General features: G+C 45.2%; 1 protein-coding gene across 2 annotated transcripts in view; it reads left to right on the forward strand.

Moving 5' to 3' along the window:
* SH3RF3 (SH3 domain containing ring finger 3) overlaps positions 1-22,149 on the forward strand; it is a 256,892-nt gene extending 234,743 nt beyond the window's left edge. The window contains exons 9-10 of one of the 2 annotated variants that reach the window (XM_075525148.1): positions 5,008-5,126; positions 7,915-8,055. In XM_075525148.1, coding sequence (XP_075381263.1) covers positions 5,008-5,100 — 93 coding nt within the window. In that variant the 3' untranslated portion in view covers positions 5,101-5,126; positions 7,915-8,055. Of the gene's footprint in view, positions 1-5,007; positions 5,127-7,914; positions 8,253-18,892 lie in introns of those variants that run through there. The other variant, XM_075525140.1, reaches the window with a different exon arrangement.
* Positions 22,150-23,778: the final 1,629 nt, after the last annotated feature.

Here is a 23,778-nt window from a genome sequence, read left to right on the forward strand (position 1 = left end):
ACGATGTTTTGCACAGCAGAGATGGAGCTGAGGAATCAAAATAGCAGTTGCAGCGCTGTGAAAGTGCTGTGGGGTTGCAGTTCCCAACCTTTTGTGTCTCTTCCTTGGCTGACACTGCATCCTGCCGGCTGCCTTTTGCCCTCTCTCAGACCCCTGCAGCTGAGGAAGTCTCTGAACAGCTGATTTCCCAAAGCTGGGAGGGCACAGGGGAGGGCTCATTCCTGGCTTTGTCCTGTTTCCTTTGTCTTGCCCAAATAGCTAATTTTTTTTATCATAGCAATCATTCTCACTGTTTTTATGATCTCTCTGTAGCGAGGCGGAGTCACCCTGTGTATGCTGTAAGTGCTGTTTCATTTACCTGTTGGGACTTCCTGAAGCAGAGGCTGGATCCATACCATTATTTTAATAGCCCTTGCTAGACTGTTCTCCATTAATTTGTCTAATCCCCTTTGAACCTGTTCATACTTTTGGCTTCCACAACGCTGTGTGCAGTAAGTTGCCATTTAATTATGTGTTGTGTGAAAAAGTGCTTCCTATTTTTTAGTTTTGACCATTGGCCTGATAATCTCATTCGGTCCCCCTAATTCCTGTATTGTGGGAAATAACCGATCTGTTCCCAAGTTACCTTCTCTGTGCAGGCAGGGATTTTGTAGGCCACTATCATATTTCCTGTCAGTTGTCTGCTTTCCAAGCGGGCATCTCCAGTGTGCAGGACTTGTTCCACACCTCTCATGGTCCTCGCTGCCCTTCTCTGTGCTGTTCATAGTTCTGCAATATCCTATTCCAGCTGCAGTGGCCAGAACAGGACACAGCGTTCAGGAAGGTAGGCATGGCAGGGCTTCCTGCGGTGCTGTTTTCTACAGATGGTTTTTACCTCTTTCTCTAGACCTTTCCTAACAATTCCCAGTCTTCTCTTTTGCCTTTTTGACACTGCTGAGCACCAGGTTTTAGGAATGACTCCCTTTTTGTGTGAAAACAGGCAGTGTAGAGTGAATAGTAGCATGGGAATACTTGGGATTTGTATTCCCAGAGTGCACACTGCATTCGCTTTTTGGCCAATTTCACAATGGGCATTAACTTTTGCTGAGTATGGAGGTTTATTACCTTTAAGGGTCTTGCTTTGTACTGGAATTCGTAATTCCCATTTAATGTGGGGGTAGAATTAAGTGCCTAGAAAATGGGATTCACAAAATCTGACAAGCAGAACAGGCGCCTAAGCCAGCAGGAGATATTGGTAAGGGAAGTGTGGCTTGGATCTTGTTTTTTCACTCTGAGGAAGTTACCTGCTTCCACTTGGGATTCACGGCATGTGCCCAGCTCTGAAGAGTGCCAAGGTTTCCTTCCAGAAATAAAGGATGAGGATTTCTTATACGACTGAGCAGGAACTCTTGTTCATGCTTGCGCATCCCACACTTGAAGCACTTGCATGAAACTCCTTGAGTTTTCTCCCGAAATAAGGTGGGAGCCCACATTCCCCAGGGGAAGTATGTATGCTTTACACCTCTCTGTATAGGCTGGGAGGGGGGGGAGGCAGGGGAGTGGACCAGAGAAGGGGAGATCTCAATGCTTTGTGCTGAAGTTCCCTTACTTATCGGAGGATAATCAAACATCCAGTGGATTGCTGAGTGAAGAAGGGAGCTGAATGTCAAATGTGTACAAGGATATCATGCCTACTCCCTTCTTTTGTGTCCCCAAAGAGGTTGCTCACACTTCAAAGGAAGAGATGGACTAAAATCAGGACTAAAACATGTTCATCTGAGCTTAGTTCCAGAGATAGTGGCTGCTTGGAAATAAGTGGAAATGTTGCTACGGGCTTCATCACCTTCTTTGGTGTTGTCCTTGCATTTCAACTTTATCAGTACACAATTTTGAGTTACTTCATCGCAGCAGTAGTTTTCAATTCCGTGGTGCTCTGTTTCAGCTGTTCCCACTAAAAAATATCACTGAAAACTGTTATTGGGGCATGGAGTAAATTGCGTATCTTAACAACTTTCCCTCCTTTTCATAACCATCGCATATTCCCTACATACCACACCAGGAAAAGCAATAAAATACAAAACTATCCATCCATCAGCTTCTCCCTCCATCAAACACAGACAATATCAGTGTAGCAGATCATCTGTCCCTCATTCACCATTAACCGTCTTAGTGTTCCTTTTACCTTCTGCCTGTTATGAATTCAGCAGCCTCCAGGAAGCTCACCGATAGCTGAGACTCTCTGCTTCCTCTTCAGGTTTTTCTTCCCTTTGAGCTAGCCTTTAACTTTGTTCCAGTGTTTGAAAGATGTAATATTCCATCTAAATTGAATATTCAAATATTTTTTTAGATTCCCTCTTTATCTCTTTTAGCAGTCTCTATAGCCTTGCATCTGCCCCAGTTCAACAAAAGCACATGATGAAGTACCTATGTGCTTTGCTGTAGTGGGACGTGAACACTAATTTCTTCTTCTCGGTTTTGTTTCCAAAACATTTGAAATTCCCAATCAGGTCTAGCTGCAAGACATTGTATTTATTTTCTCCTGGTTTTAATACGAGTGATCTTCAGATTAGTGACCATAAGTCTAATACGTTTGTGCATGTATGTATGCATGTTACTATCACTGGGATTTAAAAGCTAATGATATTATGATCCTAAAATCCTTTTTGTTCCTTGGCATGTAACTTGTGTACTGAGATTATAATAATAGGCTTCTGGCCAAAAGCAGTTGTCGCCATTAAAAACTAAATCTTTGGCAAGTATTTCCATACAATATATGATACAAAACTAGTCTTTCCCTAAAATCAGAAGTAATTGTGTAGTAAGTAATTACTGTTGTCTTGTTCAGTATGTCATCTATGCCTCCTGAGGAATAATGGCAAACTGCAAATGATAACTACATATCCAAAGACATCCCAGACCTGAAGCTTTCCTTTGAGATGATGCTGGTTTGGTTTTTGTGCTTTTGAAATAATTATCAAAATCTCAAGTCAAATAATTTTACAGATTTTAAAAACCCAAATAGCTTTTTTCCTAAAAGATGTAATCCAAAATACCCCCTACTCTTTCAATGTGAGCATCAATCACCAGTAGCCAAGTTGGAATCAGATTAAAAATACACTGTTCTCCAGACACTAACTTAAATTTACTGAAACAAGTACTGACCAAGTTAAACAAGCAATAAAAGTGGTGGTTTGGGGGTACTGACTGATAGATGAGTTCCTCATTTGTTCTGTAGGGCTCAGGGCAGCATTTAAACAGTTTTGTTTCTCATCTCTTCATTTTTAAATGAAACCTTTTTTCTCCCTCTGGCTCTCTTATCTATTGATGTAACTGGTGTTGCATGAGAAATTACCTCATTTCAGTGGCTGGAGCCAGTTTTTCTATCAGCTGCAGTAAGGTTTCCTCATTTATTTAATGAGCCTGGATAGGTAGGAAATTAAGTATTAGGAGCTGCAGATGAAGAAAACTAAAACAGAATTTTCTGTTTATTAGGGTGGTTTAAAAAAAAAAAAAAATCTGTATTAATATAGCCAGTGCATATAATTGGTATTTGGATTATGGCATGATTATTACTTTGCAGACAGGGGACTCCGTTATCACTCAGTCATCAACAAAGTAGCAGCATTCTGTGCTCATCTCATCGCTGAAGCTGAAAGAAGAGCTAGTTATTATCTTCAAGTGGGGTTATTAATGAAGGGAAAAATCATCCCCAATTACTGTGAAGCAAAATATTTCAACATTTACATATCTGAGACTTTAATTTTGATCTAGTCCTTCGTGAGTTCTTAAGCTCAGACTGTATTCACTTTTCCAAACATTTCCACAGCGACATATTGAGGGGAACTTGCACCTGTCCAAGTGCTGGCTTCCCCAGGTGTATGCTTCAGGGTCACAGAAATGCTGCCCATCCCATCCTTGTGCTGCCAGAGACTGATTTCCACTGAGATTCCTTCATGCTACACTGTAGGAATGGAGACTCAAGTGTAGGCTTCAATAGAGAAGTAAGAAATTCTGACCTGCCTATACTGTCTGTGTTCACAGTCCTTTTCTTCTTAAGTAGAAACGGCCTGGGATTTATTTGAAAGAGCTAATTTCAGTCTTTTGCCTTTTTTTGAACAAGGTATTGATCCTTGTGAAATTAATGGTTTGGAAGTTTTGACTCTGAACCTCTGAGCAACACAAAGGTAATGATTTAAATTCACTTAAACACGTGGGCAGTAACCCGGAGATGGGAGAAGTGCTGTCCATACTGTGAATCCATCCATCAACACAGATGCAAAGGTCTGACCTTGGCAGGTTCAGGAGGTAGGGACGTCAAACACAGTTTGCAGTCAATTGGAAATGTAGCTACTAGGCAAAGAAAACTCAATAATTATACAGCTGTTTCAGTAGATTGCAGATTTCCTAGAAAACAATAACACAGCCGTCTGTGAATGGAAAAAGTAAACCATCTTTTTTTTCGTTCAAAAACTTAATTCCTGAAAGTCATCAGATATGTCCTCTGTAAACTTCTTATCTCTTTTCAAAACCCACAGAGTCTGTAACCAATCAGTGTAGATTTCTCTACAGCATTTATGCCCGTTAATGCTTTGTTCATTTACAGTGAAACTGCTGAAGAAAGGACTGTCTTGGACAGCCATATAAATATTAAATTAATTTCTTGTGAAGGATGGCTGCTATTACACTAAATATTAAATGAATTCATAATACTTGGACATTTGCAATAAATCACTACTGGGACTGCATACTAACATCCCATTCCAAATCTTTTCTTTTTTTAATATTAAAGTCGTGGAAAAGGACCGGTTGCTCTCAAAGAAATGTACAGCTGTGTGACACTGGAGTCATTAACGAATTCCCACAGCACAAGGAGGAGTTTTAACTTAGTCCCATTTTACAGATGGGGGGAGGAGGCATGAAGGGGTTTAGGTTGAACTGCTGATCACAGGAGGTTCAAGCCCAATCTGTTTCTCATGAGAGGCACCACAGTAAATTATCAGCTCCTGACAGTCCTTGTTTTGCTTGAAGTGCTCTGAGCAGCATCGGCAGAGGATCTGGCAATGCGATACCAGAAGGCTGAGAGCGTTTGCCAGACTCAAAGGGAGAAAGAGCTGGATGTAATGTCTAATCTCCAGGCACCCGAAGCGGTTAGTATCAGTTCACCTCTAAATATCTTGCCCAAGGCTACGATAGGAAGGATGGGACTCCTCAGGTTTTGGCTAGCAGGACTAAGCTTAGCAATTGAAGTAAGTCATCTTCTCCCTTTAGAGAACGCAGATCTTAGTCTCAAAAGTTTAGTAAAATGCTCAGTGGACTAAGAAGGGCTAAAAATCAATTCTTTATTTTTGCTTTTGTTAAAGTAGAGCAAAGGGTACATCAGCAAGTTCATTATAGCTTGCTCTTATCTGAGGGATAGTAGCTTGAGTGTAGAACTTTATGCGAGGGCTAACCGTGTAGAGTCGAAGCCGTTCTTGTAAACAAAACAGAATGGCTGTCAGACTCATCTGCTTTTTAATGTGCAGATGGGTGTGAATATATGCATCTCCTTCTTTCCAGAGATTTTTGCTTCTATGCCTTAAATGGTCTAACTCACACAAGGTTTTTCTAATGAAAATTTGCCAAGGTATTTAAATTAGAAGCAAAAATTAGAAAAGCTGCTACCACATAGGAATATTAATTGTTCATTATACAGGGCTTTAGTTCAGATAGTTACTTTGCATGTGCAAAGCTGCCAATTAAAGAGGCTGAGAGTGCTCACTGCTGCACAATAGCCGTTTCTCCAGAGCCCCACACTGGCTATTGTATTCTGTCACTGACCTTTAGACACCTTCAAGTGCATATTGACACAGTATGCTGGGATCATTACAGCTATTGTTTCAGTGCGCCACAGGGAAAGGAGAGTTTTGCAATTTCGTGAAGAGCTTTAAAATTTGATATAATGATGACAGCAGCGATATTTCTTAATTAGAGAGTGAGAGAAACACTGAAGTATTTTTCTGGTGCTTCAGGTGAATTCCGGCGTGCACACCTACCACAGTTCGCACCACAGGTCCCTTCCCGTTGGGGAAAGAAGATGTTTCTCAAGGGCGTTTGGTCTGCTTTTCTATTGTTTCCAGGGGAATTTATTTAGTATTTTTGACCTGATGGTGCCATATGGCCAGCCTCCCTTAGCTTCCGTGGATTCTGCCTGGATGAACATCTTGGCAGGATGGATCCTTTCATCCTGTAAGTGACAAACACCCTTTTAAACAGAGCATATAGTTGGAACTGGTGGTATGCAGGAGACTGGGATCTGGAAGCATAGTTCAGACTCTACTCTTCAAAAATCAGTGGACTTTGTCTCTGTGATAACAACTATGCTTCATTTTAGCTCTTCCGCATCTTAACGTCTAAGGTATTTCTGTTTTCTTACCAGTCTGTGACAGCTAGAGTGCACACAAGAACTTTGGGAGCAGAGATATCAGATACTCCAAGTACATTTATTGTAGTAAATCCAAGCATCTTCTAAAAGCTTATATTTATTTTATTGTAGCCCTCCTATTCCTTAAAGCTGCTTTGAGAAATTACTTCAGCAGCCAGCACATAAAAGAGCATTATTTTAAACCTTGCATGGGACATTTTGTCTACAGAGAATAGATAAATTACTGGCTTGTGTTTCCAAAGAGTGTTCCTGCTTGAAGATAGAGAGATAGTTTCTGTTCCATTAAGTATTGCAGTTGCTGGGTTCGTTTTTATCCCCTGGGATCCTTTTATAGAACAAATTAACAAATATAGCTAAACTTCACAGCCCTGAGTCTCTGAAGATAGTCTTGGGTAATGGCTTGCACTTCTGACAGAAGAGGAAGAAATCTAACAGACCTTTTGCAAAACTTCCTGTGTCATTAAAAAGAATGGAAAATTTACTGCACAGCATTGCTGGTTGCAACTCTAGCCTAGCACTGTGCCAGTTTCTGCATACCATCCCTCTACCCAAAAAACTTTCTAGCTGAAGGACATAATATTTGGTATTTGTGTGTGCTTGAGGTAAATGTGCAGCAGGATTTCTCACACTGCTATAAAACCCACAAGGTCAGATGTGTTTCTTCAGTAACGCAGGCTGAACTTTTTTTTTCACATTAATTGAAAGGGTGCTGTTATCTTGTTTTCATTCCTCTGTATCAGAAACCCTTGTAGAACTTTGAAACCTCCCATGAACTGCCACTGCAATTGCCAGTTGTGAATTTTGTGGTCTATCTTCAAACATCAAGGTGATACCTTTACCTTAACACATGAGGAGAAGTGACCCACTTCTGGGAGGGAGACGCGAATAGGTACAGCTGTGTGATTCAGGATGCGAAGGGGAGCACACGCTGGAAAGAGCTAAAAGAGGCACTGTCTTGTGCCTCAATTCTCCCTACAGTAAATCTGCATCAGGTGGTAAATGAGGCAGTAATGATAAACGCTTCTCTTGCAACGGGCTGGGATCTGAAATCTCTCCTCAGACCCTTGTGCTTCCCAGAGGAGGTTTTTAGCCACAGGGCCTGATTTGTTACTTTTGGGGAGTTTCTCTATTGAGGGACAGGATTCTCCTGGAAGAGAGAGGGCAGGACTTTGATTGCCGCCTTCTCTGCATGGGAAGTTTGTACCTTTGCTGTCCCACTGTAACTGCACTATTTCTTTCAAAAGGCACAACCACTGCCTGGGTGGATTTGAAAATGGAGATAATCTTTGCAGTATGTTAGGTCCTTACTCTGCTGAACAAGTTGAAGCCCTGTTGGATGGGGAGGGATTTTCGTAGGATCTTTATTACTGAAAGCTCAAGTTCTACCTGGATCCACCTCTAGTCATGGCAGTTTTGGGAGGTTTCCTGCCACACACATTGAGATTTTCCAAAAGAAAGATGAAGGGAGTTGGTATGTCTGCTCACTGCCCATATTTTGTTTGGTTCCTTTGCAGAAGGAGAAGAAGAGCGGGCTGCTGAAACTTCTAGCAGGAGCATCAACAAAAAAGAAGTCACGCTCCCCACCGTCTGTGTCCCCCACACACGACCCCCAGGCAGCCATCGAAGGAGTCCTGCAAGGGGCAGTGGGACCCGAGCTCTCCTCCCTCTCCAGCCACGGCAGGGCTGGCTCATGCCCTATTGAGAGTGAAATGCAGGGAGCCATGGGGCTGGAGCCTCTGCACAGGAAAACAGGCTCCTTGGATTTGAATTTTTCCATCCCTTCTCCTGCCAGGCAGCCCCTCTCTTCCATGGCAGCTATTCGGCCAGAGCCCAAGCCTTTGCCCCGGGAAAGGTAAGCTGTGTATCTCCTGAGGTCACCTGCATCCTCAGGGTCCATTTGGAGGAGGGCTGCAAGTTTAACGTGCTCAAGGGTTGTTGCAGTTTTGCTGCTCTGGGGATGGACTGTAGGTGGCTCAGCTGTCTTTTAGGAAGACAGGGCTTACATGCATCTGCCCATTGAAAATCATTTGACACACAGTGCAGGTTTAACGTTCATTGATTTAAAAAGTGGTGAGCAGCACCTGTCCATGACACCGTACAGCCCTGGTCTAAATATGGAGGACAGCAGTGCTTTCTCAGCCCAAAGGATGTAAATGCTGCTGGCAAAGGCCACTTTTTAAGTGGGATCCCTGTGTTTTAATAAACTTACGGAGTTGTCATGTGGCGCTTCCTGCCTGGGGGCAACAGGGTGATGTGTTTGCTCATCAAGGCCCTTTCTGGCCTGATCTGCAATACCAATGACCGTTTCAAATTCTTCTTGTTTAGGATACTTACAGGTAGTGCCATCTTCAGTGACCTGTTACCAAAAATGTAGCTCATTTCTAGAGAGGAACGTACCAGTGATTCTGGAGTTCATTTCAGCAGCCTGCTCTGCACCTTGGTACCTTAGAGTAACTGCCCTTGCAAACCCAAAAAGAGTAGAGTAGGAACACCAAAATACAAAAGCAGGTGGAGAGAGAGATAACTGACTAGAAACAGGGGTACAGAAAAGAGCTAGGTCTCCATGTGCAGAGTCACATGGGGTTCAGGTAAGTATTTTCTACAAGACTGCAGTTTGAGGAGTGGGAAGGGAACAGGTAATGCACTGATATGGTGCTATTGAAATGCTTTCCATTCAAAAAGTGATTGAGGAGAACATGTTTTTTACAAAAGCATCAAAGAGTTTTCAAAAAGCAGTCTAGGGAACTCTCTGGAATTTATATTTAAAACCGTTTTGGAACAATAGTAAAGTTCCAGAAGTTTGAAAGAAACTGTTTTTGTCTGAGTGTATGAAAGAGGCTGAAGGAAATGGACTGGGCAAGCCACCTGACCCTGAATCCAGTTGGGGTCATGGAGCAGATGATGCGGGCATAATAAGGGATACTACAGGACAGTTCATACCTTACACAGTGTTTTACTGAATGCAGGTTGAAATTTGGTTGGGAAGGTGACAATGACACTGTAACACATATAAACTTTTCTAAGGCATCTGGTTTGTTACCATGAAATGTCTTGCTGCGTAAACTATACACAACCGACACAGCAGATACTAAGTGGATTGAAAACTGATTCACTAGCATCAAATCTAACTCTAGATCAGAAATCACTAGAAAATGATGGTGCATGTATGTAGTGTAGCCCAACAAGAGTTGGGTCTTGGACCTGCACTGTCCAACATAAAGTCTTTGCTGTTGCAGAATGGAGGACTGAAGTGGGAGGTAGGTGATGAAGAGGGCAGACCCATTGGTAGAGAGCTAATTCAATGCATTGGTAAGGAGAACACAGAGTAACAACGGTACATTTCAAAAGAGCCAAATCTGAGGCCAAGTGGAATGGCCTCAGAGAAGCATCATAAGAACGACGGAAAATTTAAAACAATATACTTGCAGTGAGTGATACAGGGAGCTCTGGTACACCTGGTAAGGAGCAGGCTTAGGAATGGCTTGGTAACTGTATGAGACTGCAGACGGGACAGATGTGGGAATATTTTTACTCTAGATTGAGCATTTTGTCTGAAAGAGATGCTGTTGTTCAAGCGCAACTATTAAACTTGAAGCAGAAATAAATACAGGCAAGTCCATCAGCATTGTAATGAAGGCAGTGAGAGCAGACTATCACAGTAGTCTCTTGTCCTTAAAATCCATGAAAAAGCAATTTAGTAAAAGGAGTGAAAAACCAATCCCTATTTAGGCACACTTAATTTGGTCTACATCAGTTTAGATTAATGCTATAAGAAAAGCTAAACCAATATAAATCAGATTTAGCACCAGTGTAACTAAATCAGTGGAATGCTGCACCTTTAGTTAAATGTAGCCATGAAAAGAAGCCGGGAAGAACATCCCCTCTGAACATCTGAAGAACGTCTCCAGGGCTGGCTGTAGAGGCGCTGCTCTCAAAGCTTTACTGTAGAGAAGTCCAGACACATTATTTAGTATGCCAGGGCTAGTCCCATATCCTACAAATCTCTGAGTTCACCTCAGGATGGTCCAGATAGTGAAATATTTAACTGATGACAATTTTAAGTGGCAGAATAGAACCAGGGGACATGGGTTAGCTGCATCTGCTCAGCTGTGCTGGAATCAGGAGTAAATAGATTGAGACTCCTAAAACTGAGTAAATACTTCCAATTGCAGTATATGGTGGTAAGGAACTTAACTCTGATTTTAAGCATTTTAATTCCTGAGTCTTAAATCCGAAAATAAGCTATAATTGAAGTAACCCTAATTATACACAGCAGGCAAGATTCTCTAATTGATTTATGAATTAACTTCCATATCATTGGTGTATCTGCATTCCTTAACTGATCATATGGGTTTTTTCATGCCCATAATGGGAAATATTAATTACCTTCATGCACTAGGAAGGATAATGCTTAGTCCTGGAATAATCTGAGCAGATACATTAAACACTTGTCTCCTAGAAATTCATCCCACATCCATCTGTGCTCATTAAATCATCAAATTGCTCAGAAGTAACAAATTATATTTTTTTTTAAACAAATTACGGTTTTCAAACCACTTGTTCTTTTCACATCTGGCAATGGAGGAACTCGCATTCAACATCACTCGGCTCCGTATTTTGCTTGTTTGCATTTTGGTGCATTTCATCTGCACAGTAGGAGCAATTCTCTGAGAAAGAAAAGGGAGGAGAGGGAAAAAAAGGTTAGATAAACAGATTCAGATGCTGGATGAAATTTTAAAAAGCTGCAAAGCATTTCAGTGCACTTAGCTGTACTTGGCTTTCTGTCTCCCAACGCCCATCTGTGCGCATAGAGACAGAGCACTGAAAGGTTGGAAGAAGTAGCACATTCCTTAATATTTACGGCATTTGAAATGGGGCTCATGCAGGCAGCAGAGCACTGCTACTTCTCCCATAGAGGTTGGCTTGCAGCTCCAGCACTTGCCACATCCAGGCTACTGATCAAATCCGAGCGGTCATGCCACTAGCCATATCGGAGGTGCATTAAAAGGCTCTGATTGCTCGCGGCTTGACGCTCACGATTTAAGGGAAGAGTTGCCTATTCCACTGCCTGACAGCACAGCCCTTCGTGGGAGTTGCAGCCAGTCAGACAGGAAGGTGAAGTGAGCTTCGCCCTCTCGGAGATGCTGCTAATGTTTATGCTCTCATTCATTTTTTTGTGCATGGAGAGAGTGGGGAAAACAATTATTTTATCTTATCCTACTTGATATTCCAAAACCTGGTTATGGATGGCTGGATTAGAAAGGAAATTGCTCCTGGCTCTCCCATCATTTAGCCTTGACATTTCACTGGTTTGCTGGGATAGTTAGTGCCCATCTCTGCCTTCTGGGTGTAGTTTCCCACTATCGGTTTATAAAACCACCTTCCTTCAGCTGCTCTCTGCCATAAAGCATCCAGCAGTCCGAGCAGCAGAGCGGAGAAATTTCCCAGGTGGTGTCCTTGTCACTTCGTGTTGCAGTGATTGACTGTCAAGTGATTACCCCATCAGGCTGTGTGTGCCCCACATGCTCTTTTCCACCTGCTGCTCTGTCTGGTTTCTGCTGGTGCAAGAAACAGGACCAGTACAGGGATGCACTGTGGTCAGGCAGAGCCTGGGCCACAGACACCCACATCCCACTGACGCTGTGGGATGTTCACGTGGGAGAGGGGTGTGCTGTCTGCCTAGCAGCGCCAAAGCAAAATACTTTCCTTGCCACCCCCTTCAAGAAAATATGACTGTACATTAAGCAAAACAGGAGAGCTGAGCGTGCATGTGTGTGTGTGCGTGAGTCATGTTCCCCTCGCTGCCTGGCACTGTTCCCAGATGCAAACCTGAGTAAAACATGTCACGCGTTGTTGACTCTTCTATAGTAGCTGGCACTAATTCTGCCATGTTATATTCTGATAAAGCGGTCGAATCCAGACCTACTGTCACGACTGGTAGATCTGTGCCGTGTTTCTATGGTTTTCGTGGAGCCTTCAAGCAAGTTGTAACCACAACAGTGCTGCAGAATAAGATGGGAGCAGTGCGTTTGACCTTTAAAATAGACCTCCCCATGTTTCCATGTATCCTTTCTACAAATCACTGCCACATTAGAAATTGAGCTCCCAATTCAAGGAAGCGTTCAAGCATGTGCTTAATGCCCGTTGACTTCAATTTTGCTGCGCACGTATATCTTCTTTGCCAAAAGGGAAAGCAAAGGAAGGGGTTTTTCTTTCCTGGAAAGTGATACTAGAGAAATTACCCCAGGAGTAAGTTCTGACTGAACAGTGACATGTATGCACATGGTTAAGTGCTTCTCTGACTAGGGATACCTGCCTTAGGACTGAGAAACTAGAATTAACCATCTCAGAAATTGAATCCTGCAATATTTCCAACAGAAGGAAAAAGATGCAACTGAGATTTGTTCTTCTAAGGCTGCTGATTCAGACACCGTAGTATGGTGAAGCAGGTTCTGGCTTGTAGTGTGCAGAGGCACTTTGCAGGTCTCTGCAGTCTGCCAGTAACAGGATGGAGAAATAGAGCTCCACCGATAAGCAAGAGCAGTGGTTAACCAGGGTAGATGCCTCATTTTCACTGATTATCTATCCCACACAAAACTAACTGTGTAGCCCTAACATGCAAGGGACCTGTTGGAGTCACCAGGACTGGACTCCTGACACCTGTCCTGAGTGCATGACACTTTGACAAACAGAAACCTGCATTAAGCATCCAAACTCAAGCCCCCTAAATGGGACCAGATTGGAGGTTAGCCCTGCAGACCTAATTTGCCTCACTGTACATCTGTTTTCTTAAGTTTCTCTAAGCTCCATCAGTGTCCTGGATGCACGTATTTACTCATTGAGCACATACTTAGTATTTTGGGGTTTTTTTCCTCAATGTCCAGACCTGAGCTCAGCCCTTAATTACTGATCAGTTCTGATCAATACTGTTCAATGCCTGTCTGTGCACGCTGACAGAGAGCCTGCATGAGTAATTTAGACCAGACAGCTGACTCCTACGCAGCTAGGGTGCATGAGATGAGTCTTACTCTGTGGAAAGTGTTGCACGAGGCTTTGCAGCTGGAGGAGTCGGAGAAGCCACTTTCCCCACACCTGCTCTACTCTTGCGTTTCGCTGTGGTCGCTTACTAGACATCCTCCAACCTCTACGAAAGATGGGGTGGCTTTGGCAGCCACACATCTCTTCCTTGTCAGAGCCTTGACTCACGTCCAGAGCAGGACATCTTGTGCACTAAATGAGACAGGCATCCTATGGGAAAAATAGTATGCAATCATGTAATGAAAGATTATATTGCACCCAAGCAAAAGTGAAGTCATGGGCAATTTTAGTTGCCTATTTCATCATCTCAGATTCATGGGTGTGAAACATTCCTGTTCTGTTAAGGTAGTGGATGTCTTTATGCATCTACATACATGACATTTTTAGTCAGTTTGCTTTTTTAAAGGAAACAAAACCAGAATGTCCATCCCGTAACATCTGTTTGAGGTTAGGAGTCTTAGCTGTACCTTGCAGATGTCAGCAGCAGTAGCAAAGTGAGAGCTGGGTGGGAGAGGTGTTTCTTTTGACTGCAAGGCAAGTGCTGTGAAGACATGAGACAGTGGGATTCCCAGGTCTCTGCTGGCAGCAGAGGGACAGGGATGACGGACCCATTCCCAGCTCTCAGTGAGTTCATTGCTGCCGAGGTCCCCGTCCTACCCTCAGCCCCAGTGCCAGCCTCTGCCCATGCAGTCTCCTGCCCCACAGGATGTCAAGTCCCAGCCCCAGGCTCCCTCCCACCGAGGCTCTTTCCTCTCCTAGGCTCTGCTCAGCACAGCTGCCCCCCTCAGCAGCCATACCCACACCTTCTGTCCCGTTTCTCCCTTGGCTCCCAGTTTTTCTCCCATCAGCCTCGCTCTCCCTCCACCCCCTCCCTCACCTTACTCCCCCTCTCCAACTGCCTGAGGTTTCCCTGCTCAGGCAAACCCCATCCCCGTCCTTGCTGATACTCTCCTCATATATTTTCTCTTGGGCACCAAGGACCCTCCCCAGGCCACTGCCCATCCCGGACAGTCCCCTCCGGGGACGAAGTGCCCAACCCAAGGATACCACAGCAGCCAGCAGTGGGGAAGTCCAACATCAAGTCTGTGCCCTGAGAGAAAAACATGAGTGGAGCCCATTGCTGGGAAAGGAAGAGAAATGCAACCTCTGAGGTCCCACAGAGCTAGGACATCTTGGAGCATGAATCAGCAGAGATTTCACCTTCAGTGGTCATACAAGCCTCTACTAAGCATGTGCTATTTTGGGGTGGTTTGAATGCTTTTAATCTGGCCAAGAGCAGGTGATTTTCTGAAGGAACACCATCCTTGACAGACCAACAGGGCCCCAGGACAGGTCTTTGCTCCCAGGTATGGGGACCTGAGAGCAGTTTGTGGAAGTCCTCACCTGGGTTCTGCCAGTGCTGCAAAAACCCTCACGTTATTCCGGGAGGTGATGAGACCATTTGGGCTGAATGTGGGACCCTCAGCCTGACACAGTCAACTGCTGTGGAGAGTTTGGGCCAAAGTGGTTAACATTTGGCAGAATTACAACTGTCCGAAAGTACTATTTACAACAGAAAATACCAGACTGTTAATAATAGGCAGAGGTGGCTGCCACACTTGTCATCACAATTGCTGCCCAGCTAATTAGGATTTTTTTAAGTTGGTAATTTAGAGGTGTAATGTGACACAGACAAAATTGAGATCACTCTGAGATCCATCTGAAATGCCAGGAAGCAGTTTGGTGTAAGAAAACCTACGGTTTTATAGTAGCTTCTCAAAGAGAGGACAAAAGGGGAAATGAAAAGGGGGGATATAAATAGAAGTACACAGGACTGCCTTTTTGGGAGTGAGGGAGGATGCCTGGGAGGGAAAAGAAGAGATCTTTTCTGCCAAAAAAATATGGCTAATATATGTATTTGCAGTTCAATCCAGAGGATAAACTAGGCTGAGATGCCACCTGGAGGTCTGGAGGGACGGCACCGCAGCGACCTGCGGGCGGGCAGCCCGGTGCTGCTGCCTGCTGCAGCCCTCGCCGGGCTGCCTCTCCCAGGCCCCGCTTCAAAAGCCTCTCAAGGGAAAAAGCACAGCAGCTTTTTCCATCTCTCACGGAGGATTTCTTAACCGATTTGCAAGGTCTTTCGTATCTAAGATTTCGTTATTCTATCAAAAACACTTTGGTGCTATCCTATGAGGTACCACAGTTAATTAAATTTAAACCGTAGCATTTGGAGTTTCCTTAAATGGGAAAAAGTACTTTGTTTGGTAATGCAGCGACTGAGATTTATTTTTCTAAATCTCTAAGGAGATGCTGTGTAGAACCCCTTTTGTGACGATGGGCACATTCCTGTTGAGCGTGGTCACCTCCCTCCTCATGTGAACCATTTAGGGACTAGCAGCCCCTCACTCCGAGGATGTAGTCTGGCTTTAAAAGGATGGCTCTGTGCTTAAGGTATGACATGAGGTGCTGGCAGTCCCAGCTGGGTCTTTGGGGCAACCCTGCCCAAGGCACCACCGTTTTCTTTGTTTCTGTTTCCTGATCTGCCAAAAGGTACCTGCGAGTACCTCTGCACCACCCGGCTGCTGCTGAGGTCTGACCCTCTCCTTTCTCAAAGCCTCTTGAGATCCTGGTGCAGAGCTCCGATGTGATTGTGCATAGAGTTGCGAGATCTGAAACTTGGCATCATCTTAGCTACAATTGTTCCACTCTGATAATTTAATTAATCAACACTGCAGCAGAGTGTTTGAAATAATGTGTGCATTCATTTGCATAATGGCTGTAATTGGCAAAGCTTCATAATATAAGTGTAGCAGTTCCACAGATGATAGCGTGATAGACCATATTCCTCCAGTCAGCCAGCAGCACACATTTCAACCCCTGTTATTTGCTTTTCCACAGAGGGAGGAAGTGACAACTAGATTTATTGACCAAGGGTCAGAGAAGACCGGCAGATTTTTGATGGCACTTGAACACATATATTTTCTACATGACTGTGTTGCTGTGTCAAGATAAAAAGGCCGTAGTCAGGTTTTAGAGCAGAATCTCCTCTCCAAATGGAATTAAATGCTTTTCCAAGTAACAGGTGTTTTACCATGGAGATGCCCAAACATAGAGCCCAAGCTGGTATTTTCACCGTCATGTCGGAGTGGAGTCCCTAGTTTCAGAACCACAGTCACTAGTTACCTGAGCAACGTCTGCAAAGAAAATTAGCGACTGCCACTGGAAAGCCCCTTGCTTTGGTACCGTCTCACTGGGAATGGCTTCAGGGAGTGGTCCAGAGCCTCCAGGGCATGTTGAAGTTAGTCCTCAAGGACAGGATATTATGTTAAATAAATACTCGCCTTGTAACAAACATGACTGGGGCATCAGTGGCCATGTAGTGGTTGTGGAAATATTAATCCTCAGGAGATGGACTTTAGGTAATCAATTGGCATCTTTTAACTATCTTACTGTATTCATTACTTTGCAATTAGCAAGACAGTTATTGACTGTTAACCAAATGCCAGATGACTGCAAAAGTGCATGTGCTGAAGAAAAAAGCCAGTGCACCAGATATATATTCCCTGCTCTGCACACAAGTGTGTTGATATAAAAGGGCCCAGTCTGTGCTCTCAGGAGGACACCTGCTGATAAGCCTGGGCGCAGAATACCTGTATCAGGATCAGACCCGTCATTACTTCATTGAAATGAAGTGACACTTGAAAACTAAGTTCCCAGAGAGCCCTGTGAATGATTCAGGACAGGGGCTCCCTGTTGGTTTGGAGAGTGCTTTGAAAGTCATTTGATACCTCTCCATTTTAGCTTCCCTTCCAGGTTTGAGGGACCCAAAGTACATTCTCAAGAAACATAGTAAGAAGAAAAATGTGAACTGCTTTAGCTAACCTCTGCCAATATCACAGGCAGTTGGTGGGAGCACCGCAAACCCCATTTCTCATCATCAGTGGACAAGGGAAGAGCTACAGATGTTATCTGTCTGGACTTCTGTAAGGTCTTTGACATGGTCCGCCACAACATCCTTCTCTCTAAATTGGAGAGGTATGGATTTGATGGATGGACTGTTTGGTGGATAAGGAATTGGTTGGATGGTCACATCCAGAGAGTAGTGGTCAATGGCTCAACGTCTGGATGGAGATGAGTGATGAGTGGTGTCCCTCAGGGGTCTGTATTGGGACCAGTACTGTTTGATATCTTCATCAATGACAGAGACAGTGGGATCAAGTACACCCTCAGCAAGTTTGCAGACCACACCAAGCTGAGTGGTGCAGTTGACACACCTGAGGGACAGGATGCCATCCAGAGGGACCTGGACAAGCTGGAGAAGTGGGCCCATGTGAACTTCATGAGGTTCAACAAGGTCAAGTGCAGGGTCCTACACCTGGGTCAGGGCAACCCCCAGTATCAATACAGACTGGGGGATGAAGGGATTGAGAGCAGCGCTGTGGAGAAGGACTTGGGAATACTGGTGGAGGAAAAGCTGGACATGAGCCAGCAATGTGTGCTCGCAGCCCAGAAAGCCAACCGTATCTTGGGCTGCATCAAAAGCAGCGTGGCCAGCAGGTGGAGGGAGGTGATTCTGCCCCTCTGCTCCGCTCTGCTGAGACCCCACCTGCAGTGCTGTGTCCAGCTCTGGGGTCCTCAGCACAGGGAAGACATGGACCTGTTAGAGCGGGTCCAGAGGAGGGCCACAAAAATGATCAGAGGGATGGAACACCTCTCCTACGAGGACAGGCTGAGAGAGTTGGGGTTGTTCAGCCTGGAGAAGAGAAGGCTCCAGGGAGACCTTATTGCAGCCTTCCAGTACTTAAAGGGGACTTACAAGAAAGATGGGGACAGACTTTTTAGTAGGGCCTGGTAGATTCAGAGTAGATGTAAGGAAGAAATTTTTTACAATGAGGGTGGTGAAGCACTGGAACAGGTTGCCCAGAGAGGTGGCAGATGCCCCATCCCTGGATGACTCGAGGTCAGGTTGGACAGGGCTCTGAGCAACCTGATCTAGTCAAAGATGTCCTTGCTTATTGCAGGGGACTTGGACTAGATGACCTTTAAAAGTCCCTTCCAGTCCAAACCATTCTATGATTCCGTGATTTTTGGACGGAGCAGGTGCCATGCTGAATGAGACATGTTACAGCAGAGGCAGATGCAGCGCCGGGAGAAAGCAACCGAGTCCCTGGCACAGGCTCAGCACACGACTGGGAGCAGGGACCACCGCAGGTAGTCCAGCCATTTGACAATACCTTCCTGCTTTCATGGTCTGGCTCCAGAGTCTCCAGTCAAGCTGGCCAGAAATCTCCCCATCACACTGAGTTTTAGTAGAAAATGCAGCTGCATTGGATACAACTGGTGTGCAAAAATGTAACTTACTGATGTTTCCAAAAGTATTTTTCCCCAATATTTCTGGTTCTGGTGCCTGGCTGCTCCCATCACGTGTAGGCTTAACCACTTGCTGACCAGGTCTTTGCGGTTTTGTCTCCAAAGGTACCGCGTTGTGGTCCCGTACCCACCGCAGAGCGAGGCTGAGATCGAACTGAAGGAAGGTGACATTGTGTTTGTGCACAAGAAACGGGAGGACGGCTGGTACAAAGGGACGTTGCAGAGGAACGGCAGGACGGGCCTCTTCCCCGGGAGCTTTGTCGAGAGCTTTTGAGGACGGCTCGCCACTCTCTCAACTGGAGGAGCTTTCAGGGGAAACTGAATAGCACAAGAAGAGACAGCAAAGGGAAACTGGACTGATAACCACTGCCATTTTTATTTCCAAAGACTCCCCCCAGGCCCTTCAGTCTACAGCTCTGGAGACGCAGTGCCTCGCTGTGCTCCTGAGACCGTGTGCGGTGCATACAGTGGTATGTTGAAGTAGTGCCTTCCACCTGGAATCACAGACTGAAAGGACGCCCATCTGGACTGTACGTAACCTAAACTCCGGCTGTTAACCCTTTGTGTAAATTATAGAGAAGATATCTTTAAAAAAAAATTAAGAGGAAAGTTGTTATATTGCTGTAACTTATTTGTCAGAGCTGCAGTGTTCTTATTACTGGCCTATGCAAGATGGATTTGAGAGTTCAAGGAGGTGTGCTAGGAAGCTCTTAAACTGGGATTTCATTTTTCCCGAGGGAAAAAGAGGGAGGGGAGGGTGGAGAAAACCCCAGCTAAAGATCGGTGCGTCGTCGTGCAAGAAAGAACGAGGAGTCCAAAACGTTAGTGTCATGCTTTCTATATACCTCAGAGATATGCTGCGCAAGTTTGTCAGTGAGTGTGTTAGTGCTCAGAGTCCCATACCATCCGGTGTCCTGGCGCTGCCGCCCGGGAGGTCCTGGAGGAAGTTCGGCTCCACCATTAAACTGTGGTTATTTGAGCAGAATCCCTTTTGCCTGTCTACTGCCCTTATTATATGCAGCATGGATTTTTGTCCTTCAGTATCACTTTCCATTGCTTTTTTGTATGACGTACCTTTTTACTGTAAGAATTGCTCTACTTTATATATATTCCTACTAGATCAGACATTTCCTCTTTTTCATACATCTGGTGCTATTTTTTTTAATTGTTAAAGATTTGGTTTGGTTAAACAGAGAGGCTGCAACAAGATTTGCATTCAACATATGAAATTAGAAACGTACCTGAAGACCGAGATCAGACTGCTTGTTCATGCTTCATAGAGGCAAAGAGAAAAAGCCGCTTGGTCACCGATAAATATACCTGGGGGAGCGTGCCTGTGCAGCACGCACGCGCTCGCTCTCTCCTACGTATTTAGAGTGGCTGAAGACCCAGGCTGAAGCACAGCGTTCTGTCTGGAGAGTGATAATTACTCCCGAATTGGAAGTAATTCCCAGAGGAGTCATTTTAATTGACTTTTTCATGGCAATAAGAAGAACACTGCAGGTTCTAGCACACGCAGGGACCGTGGAGTTTTCCTCTGTCGTTGTGTCATGGAGACGAGAGCTGATCTGCGACGGCTGTAATTGCGTTATCGAAATGTGATTTCTTACTGTAGAAATGTACAGTTCTGGAGACTGTTCGATTTCTTAACGTGGTCAAGCTACAATACAAACCGTATCAGGCAATATAAGCTTCCATCTACCAGGGACTTAAAGGTGCAATAAATGTAAAGCAAGTTTAGCCACTTATTCATATGAAGGAGAAGACAAAAAATTCCATAATGCGACTGTGAGAGTATTTAAAAAGACATCGGCTCTTGAGGAATGAAACACGATGAAAGGCTTTTCGTAGCTGTATCTGTACCTTGCCTTTGCCAGCGGCTGGCTGTTTGCCAAAGCCCACATGTGGTGGTCGTTTAAAAGCGTGTCGGAGGCACTGTAACCTGGAGATGATCTTATTAAAAGGAAGAGGCCCAGTGGGTGAACATCATTACTGCGTTACCAGTATTTCATATGCGAGGGTGTAAGTTTTGTTTTCATTCAAGCCGTGTATACTAGTACATATCAAAACCCATGTAAGTGAGCGTTCCTGTTTAAGTTCAGCTCCGTGACTTTGTTCTCTGTAAAATAAGTTTCTTCTTGCTGTCACATGTAACAAACCGATTCCAGAAACACAGTCCATGGCCAAGTATAGCACCTTCAAACAGGGAGGCATCGTTTTCAGGGTGTTTCTTTTTATTCTTAAGGTTGCCGCATTTGTTCATATTCCAGATTGTAATGAGTCAGCCACTAAAAGTTTAGTTACTGTTGAGAGGAAATTGCCTTTTTATAACCGATAAGAGACTGAAGAAACGTCTTCTGGAAAGACTTGCTTGAGACTAGAGCCATATCTGTCCACTTATTTGGTCCAGATCAGAACTGGTGTCACTGCACCTCCAACAGTAAACTGCACAGTTAGAGAGCCAGCAACGCCAAAATGCGTGTTACCGATTCCAATAAAAATTCTGGGTTAGATCTGTCAGAGATGAGGAGAATTTTTCTGACAACCTACAGTGGTTAAAGCTCTCTTAAAATTCTGTTCCGTGGGTGTATTTACTACACTCAGAAAAACGAAACAGGATGACGGCTTGCTTGCTGCCTATTGTGTTTAGCCAGATCTAAAATGGTTCCAGATTTCCACCTTTTCATGCTTAACTCTAACAGGACAAAAGTTGATGTGTGAGAAGATCAAGGAAAACACGCAGATGTCGTGTCATGAAATCAGTGCTTTAAAATATATTTTGCAGGGAGGATGATGGTTTTTTTAACGGACGACAACCCTTCCAGTCGTACCTCTTGCAAGGAAAAATATTGGGGGGGGGGGGTGTTTCTATAACAGCTGTTTCTGGCCCCTGTTTATTGCTTATCATCACAGTTTGGGTTACTGAGTAATCTTCTTGGACAAATCACTTCCATGCCAGGAGCACAAGTGCAGAACTTAATACAGCTCAGTGATACGGAAACGTGACCCAGTGCCATGTGGAAAGTCCTGGACTGAGAGAGGTTCGACTCGTACTGTGGTCTAATTTTTACCTGTCATACCAGGGAAAGGGGGAGGAGGGGGCATCTGCATCTCCTACAACGGGGGGGGGGGAAGAAAAGACTCCTTCTGGCGGCCTCAGTTTGTAAAATGCCAGGTTTGCTCTTCTAGAAATGGGTTCAAGTAATTGAACAATTCCTTTGAACTTTGCACAGCTCAGAAAATGTTTTTGTTATACATGAATGTTAACGTGATTTAGGACATGTTGGCGGATATGAGTACAAATGAACTACAATGACTGTGTTTCTGATTCTTTAAATAAAATGAACATTAAGGCAACTTGACTGAGGTTTCTCTCTCTATTAGATGGCAAAGTGAACTAACAATGTAAGTGGCTCTGAGGTTCACAAGGAAAACAGGGAAGACCCCTCTGCAAACCTTGCTCTTTTTGAGCTGATCCTACATCTCCTTTGCTTTCAGTAGTAATTCCCAATAAATAAAGGCCAGTTAAAGGTAAGAGATGCCTGAGCAAAAATTAGAATCTCTTTCTGGATCTTCTTTTGGCAGATCTGGGATTCTTCAAAATCTTGAGAAGTTAACACTTACCTTACGTGTGGAGAAGAGGTGCGTAGGTCCAGAGAAGGAGCGGGGACAGGCTAGGAAGAGGGACTAAGGTGGCCAAGGCAAGGCTATGGCAGAGAGGCTGGGAGGGGATGCGGCAGCAGAAGCCTTTGCAAGGAAAAGAGCAGCCTCTAATCCTGCTAGCGGGCTTCAGGGTCCCCTGGTGGGTTGAGCAGGTTTGTGAGCAGAGGAAGACCCCCTTCCTCCTGCCCCTGGCTTGGGCACAGTGCCGGCAGGGTCTACGTGTCCTCCACTCTACGGACAGCCAAGGAACCGGGAGAGAGGGAAGGAGCAGGTTGTACCCTGGGCATCCGAATGCCCCCTTAGCCCAGGCAGGGGGAATAAGCCCATTTTTTGCACGTGGCCTGAGCTTCCCGTTCAGCAGCATGGTGCAGAGCATCTTGCGGGGGGAGCGTGCACTGGGTCTGGATGTGTTTGCCTTGATTCAGCTGGGAGATGCCTTTGAGGAAGAGGCACCCGCAGGTGTGCCCCAGTCGGGAGCGCGTAGGGCAGGCAGGAGCCACGCTCAGCTAGCCCACCGGGGCTTCTTTGTCATGGGCTTGCTCAAGGCAGCCACCCCTCCAGTGAGGTGACACGAGTCTCTCTTTGCCTCAGCTGAATCCTGCGTCAAAATTCTGAACCATGGGAACCGCAAGAATTTAAACGTGGGCAGGCAACACCTCTCCCTCTGCTCGGCCTCACCGGCTGCCCTGCCTGACAAGCAGCGTGGTGCAAAATGCCGCACGGAGGAGCCTGCCAGCTGTGTCCAAGCTGGTCTGGAGTGCCAGTCCCCTCCACGCTTCGCCAGGTCCTGCTCCCCTGGCACCTCTGCGGCCCGCGCTGCCAGCACACGCGGCACACCTCGCCCAGCCTTCGCACCGCACGCCGCCCCTTGCTCCTGCTCCAGCGCCTGATAGGAATCCCAGTCATGTTTCGAAAGACAAATAATCATCGTAAAATTGTTACACGGCTTGACTATTCCTAAACGCTCATGGAGAGCAGAACCACCTGGACAACATCTGCAGGGCTTTCCTGCGGCCAAAAGCTCTTCCTGACATTAGCAGCTCCTTCTAACATGGTGAACCTGGCAGCTGCACAGCGTGGCCAGTCAATGCCAAACCAAATAAACGAGCTGTACTAGCAGGGAAGCCAAGAGGTGATACAGTCTGGAGAAGGCCCTGTCCTGGTGTCCCAGCCTTTCATGTAGCAGAAATAACTTTCCAAGCAGCCACAGATGTATTTCCAATCACTGGGGTGCGGGTGTCTCCCCTCCCTTCAGAAAACAACTTGATTTTTCTCAGCCGCCGAGCAGCACCGCCTGCCCCACGCTGCCGCAGAGGGGCCACGAGCCA

Source organism: Mycteria americana, chromosome 1 (genome assembly GCF_035582795.1).
Source record: "Mycteria americana isolate JAX WOST 10 ecotype Jacksonville Zoo and Gardens chromosome 1, USCA_MyAme_1.0, whole genome shotgun sequence".
In the NCBI taxonomy this organism is placed as follows: Eukaryota; Metazoa; Chordata; class Aves; order Ciconiiformes; family Ciconiidae; genus Mycteria; species Mycteria americana.